Raw genomic sequence first — 10,091 nt, forward strand, 5'->3', positions numbered from 1 at the left:
ACACCATGATTTCCAGCAAAAAATAAAATATTCAAATTATAAAAAAATGGTAAAATAATTTTTGGTGCTAATCGTCAAAAATAATATAATTAATATTATTTTTTTGCTAGCACGCGTAATGCGCGAGCAAAGTTCCTAGTAAATAATAGTGGGTACTAATTTTTAAGCATGAATGTTAACTAGTGATTATTAAGCATAAATCACTCGCCCGCAATGGTTGGTTCAGTTGGTTAAAGAGGGGATAACTATCATCTTGGTCACATCTTCGAATCCTATGAGAGGAGAATTTATGATTATGTCTCATGAGCTAGAGTCTGTCGCTTAAATGTGGCTGTTGCGTGAACCCGTAGGGTTTACCCGGTGCGTATCCGAATGGTAGCGGCTGCGAGTTAACTACAATGAAAAAAATAAAAAATACTCAAATATCACGGGTGAACTCATGATTTATGGTTTTTTTTTTGTAAATATTTCCACTTAAATAGTAATATTGATGCAATTATATGTGATATTTTTTTTATAAATCTTATGGCATATTGATAAAATTTTATTTTTTTATGCGTTATTATTTTTTAATTTAAATAATTTACCGATTATGCGATGAATCACTTATGTTTTAGATTAGAACACCAATTTCGGTTGTTAAATTTTCAGTATTCTTGAAAGAATTAAATAAAAACATAAATAGAAAATTAAAAAAAAACCCTGACGCGAAACTTAAATTTGAATTGGGGGAAGGCCAGGCCACACATTCAAAAAATTCAATTCCCGGGCAATAGTCGAACCCCAATTTAGGGCTCATTTCTTTAATCCTTTCCATCTCTCTCTCAGCTCAACATTACAAAACCGATCATCCTCCAATTCATCAATTCGATGTCGAAAGCAGCGTCCGTACAACTCCACATCCCAGGAATGGAATCAGTAATTGCTACAGTTAGCGGATACCATGGCTTACAACGACTCAAGCTTAGCGAACTCATCCATACCGCTGGTGGAAACTTTGTCGGTAAATTGTATCACTCCGTTACTCATTTGGTACTCTCTCTCCTCTCTCTCTCACCCTCCATCTATACCCCTCTCTCCCAACTCCAATCCGATTATATATTTTGTGATTGTAGTGCGATTATTGATGGTAAATTATTGTTGTTTTTTGGATTGTTTGATTAGATTTGTTGGAAGTTTGAAGGCAGGAAATACGAGCTTGCGAAAAAATTTAAAATTGTTATTGTTAATCATCGATGGATTGAAGATTGTATTAAGGAACGCAGACGTGTTCCAGAGCATTCTTATACCGCTCGTAGGTATGCAATTGTTTTTCTATGACCTAATTTTGAAATATCTGGTGTTATTGTTAGTTTCATTGCTACTGCAAGAGCAATAAAATATTGAAAAATTGAATTAGGCATGTTCTAAAACACTATTTCTTTCGTTGTTGTCGAAATGATTACATGTCTTGGATTTTGTTTTGCTTTTAATAGGATTTTAAATCACTTTGGTGCTTATTTGAGTTTGTTTAGCATTAGATCTATGAGGAATTATGGATTCGTAATTACTTATTGATCTGTTCTGTGAGATATTGTCACCTAGTAAAGGTATAGAATTAGAAGTGAAAATTTTATTAGGACTGTTGCGTATGTCAGATACACATGTGAATTGTTAACTTATATTTTGTTCGTACCTTTGTAAAATTCTTTTGCATTTGATACTGCGAACTAATTAAGCAAATACAGTTGATACATATGTCTATTGCTCTCAGAAAAAGCTCAAAAATGCTTTATTTTATAAATAAAATTATTTAAGATCAGGGATTTAGTTGTATAGTTTTTTCTCTGTCTGCAGCGGGAAAGAAGTGGGCACCCTACCGATGGATTTACCAGCTGTTCCTGATAAAGTTAGTAATTCAGCTGGTAAGCATTCCAGTGCAGGCAATGCCTCTAAAAAACATGTGATTGATATTGATTGTGACGAGGACGACTTTGCAGTCTCGCTTGATTCTATCTTATTAAAAGAGGTATTTCGTGAATCCTGTTATATTTATCAAATTATCAGTAATTAAATATATTAAGTCTTGCATTTTGCTTAAATAATTTTGATGGAGCACTATTTTATACTATATTAGATGCATGACAAAATAGATCTTTTTAAATTCTCTTACATGTTAGCAAAACCGGAAGCACCGACTTATGAGAGGTAAAGGTATAAATGAATTGAACTCGAACAAACTCGAGTAAAGCCTTAATGAACCGAACAATGTTTGATAACGTTACCGGATAAATTCCTTGTCCAAACTTGAGTTCGGTAACATTCGAACTGAACACGAGCAGTTCACAAACATATCAAATCAAACCGAACACGAAAAGTTCATTGGCAATTTATATATATTTTTTAAAAAATCAAGCTATTTTTAGCTTAATTTAATGCAAAAAATTAGCCCGAATATTAGTTATTTTTTTTAAATTTACAATTGTAAAATAAAATTAAAATATCAATTTTGGATACTATATATTAAATATACGTATAATATAGTAAATCTGCTTATTTTTTCCGAACATAACTCGAGCTTAACGAACGAGACAAACATTTCTTTAAAGTTACTCATTCAGAGAATTCCTAAAACACAACATAAAAATAGGATTAGAAAAGTACATTAAAACACCTTATTTTTAAAACTTTCGAGGATTTTATTTCTTCACCCTATCATTGCTTCATCTTAAAAAGTCTTCAGAATTTTTATTGTTCAATGTGAACAATATAGCTGAGGTAAAGGATAAATATGAATATGGAGGACCGAGGTGGTAAGATATTGACAGTGTTTTTTCTTTTTGCTAATGCTATTGACAATTTTTAAATTTACTGAAAGCACATTTTTTTAAAAAGAGCACAATGAGGACTGTTCAATAAGCCGAATTACTTCTTTAAAAGGACTTTCTAGAGTCAGTCTGGTATTTTTTACTGTAGTTTCCAAGTACAAGTTTCATTTTGTGTCAAGCTTTTTATTTATTATTTTATGGCAGAATACGTTTCCTGAGTTGGAAAGAAGAAAGGAAGGTTCAAAATTGAAGAAAAGAGGAGTGAACAAAACTACAAGTCAAATTCACTCATCCCGTGCTACTCATGACGATGAAACTTCTGTTTCTTGCTATTATAATGAGGTAGGAATTATTTTAATGTTTTCTAGAAAGTGCATAGATATTTTTTTGCTAATAGCCTTTGCCATTTTTCAATTTACTGAAAGCACATGCTTAATGAGCTGAATTACTTGTTTAAAAAGACTTCTTGAGTCAATTTGGTCTTAATTTACTGTTTTTTCGTAGTACCAGTTTGATATTTTATCGAACTTTTTTTTCTTGATCTCATTATTGATTTTTGTGCGGATTCTGTGGCAGAGTATGTTTCCTGAAATGGAAAGAAGAGATGAAGATTCTAAATTGAAGAGAAGATTATTGAAGAAAGCTACAAGTCAAATTTACTCATCTCATGCTAGTCATGACGATGACACTTCCAATTCTTGCCACTATAATGAGGTAGAATTAATATCATGTTTTGTAGACAGTGCATAACTGGCTTCACAATTCAGCTGTTCTCTAATAATATAGATCAAATAGTTCTTTTTGGTTCATATAGAATTAGCAAGTTAACCTGTGAAAGCTAATATTAAAGTAACTGGAGAATAATTTAATGCTCAATTAGAGGGTCTATGTATTTGAATATGTAGCAAGTCTTTTTTATGAGTTTGTTATGGAAATACAAAATGCATAAACAATATCATGTTTAATTCTAGATGTTGTCTACAGAGATTTCTAAAAGTGAATTAATCTACATGAATAATGTATATATAATGTTTTGCGGTGATATTGGATCCAGGAAAACTAATGAATTATGAACGCGTAGACAAGTATTCTGTTGTGTGCAGTTATATATCATTATAAAATATAAACTAATAACTTAAAAGAACGCCGGTCAAAAGAACGAACAAGTAGGTTAATAACTGCCATCTATAACAGGGTACTTCACACATACGTTGTTTGAATATATACAGTATTTTGCAGTACTTGGTACCATCCTAGAGTTTGCAGATTTATTTATATCAATAAAATGACCAGTACTCTCTGTTGAAATCATATGTAAATAGCCTGAAGAGTTGGATTCTTCAAATAGACGGCTAAGACAAAAGAAAATTAGTAGTTACACTGAACCATTGCGGAGAGGCCGGAGGTTGGTGCTAAAAAATAGACTTAGCGATGCTTTGGGGTCAGAATCTGAAGAAGAGTGCCACCCAGTACATGTTCCCCACTGGCAGGATGACATCACAGATCTCTCCGACAATCCATCAGGTGGGAATCCTAGTGCAAGTTTAAATTTCAATTTTAAGATGTGGAAGAGATTAAAAATTCAAATGTTCGTTCTTTGATTTTTAGCAGCCAGGGGAGCATCAACTGCTATGATTAATGTCTCAGAACCTGTAACCAGATTAGCCAAATCAACTAATTTCTTTAATGGAGCATCAACATCAGCGCTTTATGCTTCACATCAGTTAGCTACACCAAAGGACTCGAGTGCAACAGAGCCTGTTTTTAGATTAGCTAAATCAACTGATGTGTCGGATGAAGCATCAGTTTCGCTGCTTAATGCATCACCAGATCTGACAGCTACTCCAAAGGATCACAGTGAAGCAGAACATGTTACAAGATTAAATAAATCAAATGATTATTCATGTGTTATCTGTTGGACAGATTTCAGTTCGACTAGGGGGGTTCTGCCATGTGGACATCGGTTTTGTTTTCCATGCATCCAGTATTGGGCTGATCATATGGTATATGTTGTCTATCTATCTAGTTATCTTCCTATATCTATGTCATATCATCATGAAGTTTGCATGCTTTCAAGTGTTTCTGTTTCTCATCAATGATCAATGTTAATATATAGTCTCTTTTGTGTAAATTCTAGTTACTGAGAACGTATTTCTGTTGCTCATTAATGTTGTTATATAGTCTCTTCTGTGTAAACTTTAGTTACTGAGCAACAATATGGGGTGTCAGATGTGATACGTGGAAAAAAGATGAAAAGTGCCATCTTGAGTAACAAATGCAAATACATGTAGATTATTGGAACATGCTACCCAATAATTGACATCACTAATGTACTCAATAACTAGTAGCATTTGTTCTTATATTTCTTTTTCCCTTTTTTATTCTCTGTTGGTTGTATATGTTATGTTCAGTTTAATACTACAAAGTCCTAGGTCAAGCAGAAAAGAAGTATTCTACTGTGCAAGTTTATATACATTCACGCAGTACACTACCAGTTTCAACCCTTCACAGCCTGTAGAGTCTAAACTAATTTTTTTTAAACTACCAAGTTGTCAATATGTTGTCTGAGTAGATTTAATTGATATTTTCCGTGCATGCTTGTCATACTATGATTGCTTATAAATTTTTAATATAACCATTTTGTATTGCTTGTTCCAGTCTTCAAGCGGAAAGATTTCGACATGTCCTTTGTGCAAGGCCAGCTTTGACAACATTACAAAGGTGGATGATGCAGTTTCTTCTGATCAGAAAATATATTCGCAAACCATTCCACATGACCCTTCAGTGAATATATATGTTCTTCCCATGCGTGAAACATCTACTCTCAGAAATACTGTAAGTCACATGCTAACTGCTAAATTCTTTTAGTTGACATTGTATATATTCAATATTGGAACCTACCTTTTGCTTTCAGTTACTTCTCTTTTATAAGCTGTATTGGCTTTATGCACAAGCCTCATATCTAATCATTTACCGTTTTTTTATAAGTTGTCACTTACAATTGAATGAATTCGAGTTTAATCAATTTAGTGCTTCCATTCTGACAAATGGCTGTGGCATGGTTATACCTCCTAGTTCTGCAAATCCAGTTCCACGTTTATCTTGTCTGCAAGCCAGATAAAGAAGCTATTTAGTTAATGTTGCATTTCTATATTTGTTCTTTCTTAATTTGGATACTTCTACCATGCTTACACAACCTTATGTTTATAATGTCGATGTTATGTACTATTTAGTCATCTGCAGCACCTGCTTGTAGTCGATGCGGTTTTCAAGAACCTGAAGATCTGCTCCTTAGATGTCATCTCTGCCAGATTAGATGTGTTCATTCCTATTGCTTGGACCCTTACATGATTCCATGGACATGTACTCACTGTAAGGATCTTCGAATGCTTTATCATCATTAGTGGACAACAGCTCCCCCCCTTCGCCATTAGCAGATACTGTGAAATAACTTATTTACCACCGTGGACAATTCACCTACAGTCAATTAGTCACCGTGGACAACCATAATCCAAGTTTGCTACCATTTGTCAAGGAATATTGTGTTTACTGCCAACTTGCATTGTTTTACTTTTAAGAGATTTGTAGACTTTTAAGTATTTGAAACAAGTTTGTACTTTAATTTGTCTCGTTTCTTACCGATATAAAAGATTTAAGATTTATGCAGTCAAATTTGATTATTATTAATTAAATAAATATATTTATAGCATTTACTTCTCATTTATACAACGTATTGAGCCAAATACTCCACTTTTATAGTCCCAGCCTGCGGGAACTTGGCCGGATCCAAGAGCATATTAAACATACTCGTAAAAACAATATGTTGCATGTACCTGAATTCATGTAGGATGATTTAGGGTGAAGAGTTTTTTTTTTTGATTATTTTTAAATATTGTATTAGTGATGTTCAGCATTTTGTTAATTCTAAAGCTACACATTTAAGGACAAAATTCCTCAAATTTGCAATTATTCTACATCTTTATTCAAACTCTGAACGTAATACTATATTACATATGCAATCTTCTCAACTTTTTATTTTATCGAACGATCGGAAATTTGTCCTAAAATTGAGCGTATATATAGGCATTTGTAGAAAGTATCGATCCTTGCAAGAAAAGCATATAAATAGCTAGTATTTGTATTTGTATTTGTATTTGTGGTAAGTCCGATTATATAGAATCATAATCCTTGACATATATTGGTTCACTTTAGATTTGTATCTACAAATATGTGCTTGATTTGTGCCTTAATGCATGCACTTAGCCATTGGGACACCAATGTTCAAATGGACCTGAACCTGAATGATAACTTTCACGTTTAGGCCATATACATATATAAGAATCTGTATTACTTCTAATATAGTATATATGTTGATTTAAGTTAATAATAATATGTTGTCAAAAAAGTTAATAATAATACTGATGGTAATATAATTACTTGTTCCCATATTGATCAGCAACAGCTGTGCCCTGTATATATTACATAGAGAGGCAGAGAAGTGAGAACCATCACTTTATTAATGATACAGCGCAAGAATAGCATTGAAAAATTTGGCGCTGGTTCTCCTCTGTTTCTCCATTAGTATAATGATACATCCCCCTTAGCTTTTTCAATGAAGCTCCAAAATAATACTACACTAATATTATTTTCCAAGAATCCAACAAGAAGAATTTTCCCACAAACAACTCTTTTGCTCATAGCCTTTACAATCATCCTTACAGTAACCTCTATATGCCACCCTTATTTGCAAAACTCTATCATTAGATTATCACGATCAATATCGCAATTTAGTTTATCGACAAATGTCGATGAAAGGGAGTGTGATTTGTTTAAAGGCCAATGGGTTAGAAACCGGATGGGGCCTTACTATACAAATGACACGTGTAGTGCCATTCAGGAGCATCAGAATTGTATAAAGAATGGAAGGCCGGATATAGGGTTTACCAAGTGGAGGTGGCAGCCTGATGCATGTGACATGGAAGTGTTTGATCCTGTGAGCTTTTTGAGTTTTATGAGAGGCAAGTCTATTGCTTTTGTTGGAGATTCTGTTGCGAGAAACCATGTCCAGTCATTGATATGTCTCTTATCAAAGGTATGCTATCTCCCACCTTTATTAATATCTGTGTTTGTGTTCCCCAGACATGCATGATATGGTGATTAAGTAGGTGTGTTTGTAAAACTTAGATAATTAAACATGCATTATAATTTTATTGTCAAGACCTTTATTATGAAGTTGAAGACTTGGAGTCCATTATAGATAGTAGTTTTGTACAACATATTACATTCCACATCTGAGGGATAATAGTTTTGTACCCACTCGTCAAAGGGATTTAAAGAAGTTGAGATATATGCCATATATGCCAAATTTATTTGTATTTTTAACATTTTGATTTACCAAAAGTTAGTATAATAAATTTTTTGACAGAAATAAAGGCTTGACATCTTCTTTGCTTGCAACTGAAGGTAGCACATCCAATAGATGCTTCAAACAATAAAGATGGAGATTCCAGGAGATGGGAATACAAAGACTACAACTTTAATATGTCTATTTTTTGGTCACCGTACCTAGTACGGACACAAAGAACAGATCCTAATGACGTAACTCGCCCCTTCAATCTTTATCTTGACGAATTCGACAAGTCATGGACAAGTCAAATAAAACATTTCGACTACGTAATAATTTCTGCCGCACAATGGTTCTTCCGTCCGAGCATGTACTATATTAAACGCCTCCTCGTCGGATGCCTCTACTGCTCCCAGAACACCACTCAGTACCCAGCTGAATTTGGATACCGGCTGGCATTCCGGACCGCCTTCAAAGCCATAAACACAGTGAAAAAATACAAGGGTGTAACGTTTCTCAGAACATATGCACCATCACATTTCGAAAACGGGAAATGGGACAAGGGTGGAAACTGTCCAAGAAAAAGGCCTTACAGGAGAAACAAGGTGGTGTTGGATAGTTATAATTTGAATATAAATAACATACAGTTAGAGGAATTTACAGTTGCAGAAAGAATAGGGAGAAGAAAAGGACTGAGGTTTAGTCTATTGAATGTGACGCATGTTATGTTGTTGAGACCAGATGGGCACCCGAATGAATATGGACACAGGCCTGAGGATCATCAGAAAAAGGGCTTAGTGAATGATTGTGTGCATTGGTGCCTGCCAGGCCCAATTGATACTTGGAATGATTTTTTGCTTGAGATGATCAAGAGGGAAAGTAAATTAGCTAGAAGAAGTAGTAGTAGTTTTAATTTGCATCAAATTAAAGCTTAGAAGTTGAGTATATAAAATTTTATTATAAGTTTATATTTTAAGTGGCGGAAATATTACTTTAAGCAGTCATCATTTTTGCTTGAACACAATTGTTTTCTATGTTGTCGTTTTAGTGGGTACACATTTTGATGGCTTCATGGCAACCATTTCCTTGTAAGCATCACGCAATTGAAATCTGGAAAAGCAATCAATTTTGGATTCGGTTATATAATTGATCCTGAATGTTTGTGATGATAGGTATCTACTTTTGTCATGGCTAAGGGGAGAATGTAACTAAAAAAAACATTTTAAAATTATTACTTTTGTTAGCCATAGGTCCATCACAGGCCCAAATATCGAAGACTCAATAGACAGAGACCCATTAACCAGAAGCTCAATGCACACATGCCGACCGTTAAAGAATCTGGTCAAAAGGGAAATGCCTCCTTCTATCGTAACGTTCATCTGTATTTTTGGCATAACAGACATACAATAAATGCTAAGGTTTGAGTATAAATATCCTAGGAATATGAGAAATTGACAACTCTCTCTACACACTCAAATGCTCTACCACTTTCTTGTATTCTCAAATCTATTTTACACTCATATTACTGATTCACGTCGGAGGTAAATCGGGAGGACAATCTCTCGCATTCTCTTCCTTTTCATACTCAAACCGAAGAGTGTTCTAAGATGAACGAAGGGCGTTCTTGCATCCGCAGAAATATGAGTGTAATATTTGGCGCCGTCTGTGGGAAATCCGAGAATTGTTAAGAGTTACTGAGAGTTTGACGAACGCAAACAATGATGATACACCACCTGACTTTACTTCTCACGACAGGGCCAGACATCGAAACAATCGTTGGTTGACGCCGACGAGTACTCAAGCTGACCCCCGATTAAGAAGCTTTGTTACTTAAAATCAGGGCTGAGAAATTGGTCACTGAAAAGGGAAAAAAAAAGCAGAATGAATAGGCGGAAAAAGAAGCCTTAGCCAAGGCGAAACGAATGGAATCCGATGCACTC

At 34.3% G+C, this 10,091-nt stretch overlaps 2 protein-coding genes across 2 annotated transcripts; both read left to right on the forward strand.

Annotated features, from left to right (window-relative positions):
• The first annotated feature begins 758 nt into the window (after positions 1 to 758).
• LOC141700440 (uncharacterized) lies at positions 759 to 6,479 on the forward strand. The gene is made up of 9 exons (XM_074504216.1): positions 759 to 1,032; positions 1,165 to 1,298; positions 1,837 to 2,008; positions 3,012 to 3,149; positions 3,384 to 3,521; positions 4,130 to 4,331; positions 4,419 to 4,810; positions 5,466 to 5,642; positions 6,041 to 6,479. The coding sequence occupies exons 1-9, from the start codon at positions 871 to 873 to the stop codon at positions 6,209 to 6,211; spliced, it is 1,686 nt and encodes a 561-aa protein (XP_074360317.1). The 5' UTR covers positions 759 to 870; the 3' UTR covers positions 6,212 to 6,479.
• Positions 6,480 to 7,395: 916 nt separating this feature from the next.
• On the forward strand, positions 7,396 to 9,127 carry LOC141700441 (protein trichome birefringence-like 20). The gene is made up of 2 exons (XM_074504217.1): positions 7,396 to 7,899; positions 8,271 to 9,127. The coding sequence occupies exons 1-2, from the start codon at positions 7,420 to 7,422 to the stop codon at positions 9,084 to 9,086; spliced, it is 1,296 nt and encodes a 431-aa protein (XP_074360318.1). The 5' UTR covers positions 7,396 to 7,419; the 3' UTR covers positions 9,087 to 9,127.
• The last annotated feature ends 964 nt before the right edge of the window (positions 9,128 to 10,091 follow it).

The sequence above is a fragment of the Apium graveolens genome, unplaced genomic scaffold (genome assembly GCF_009905375.1).
Source record: "Apium graveolens cultivar Ventura unplaced genomic scaffold, ASM990537v1 ctg2387, whole genome shotgun sequence".
NCBI lineage: Eukaryota > Viridiplantae > Streptophyta > Magnoliopsida > Apiales > Apiaceae > Apium > Apium graveolens.

Coding starts and splice junctions, on each gene's coding strand:
- LOC141700441 (XM_074504217.1), top strand. CDS start 7,420: ATGAAGCTCCAAAATAATACTACACTAATATTATTTTCCAAGAATCCA. Junction 7,900..8,270: donor TGATATGTCTCTTATCAAAG/GTATGCTATCTC, acceptor TTGCAACTGAAG/GTAGCACATCCAATAGATGC.
- LOC141700440 (XM_074504216.1), top strand. CDS start 871: ATGTCGAAAGCAGCGTCCGTACAACTCCACATCCCAGGAATGGAATCA. Junction 2,009..3,011: donor ATTCTATCTTATTAAAAGAG/GTATTTCGTGAA, acceptor ATTTTATGGCAG/AATACGTTTCCTGAGTTGGA. Junction 4,811..5,465: donor AGTATTGGGCTGATCATATG/GTATATGTTGTC, acceptor TGCTTGTTCCAG/TCTTCAAGCGGAAAGATTTC.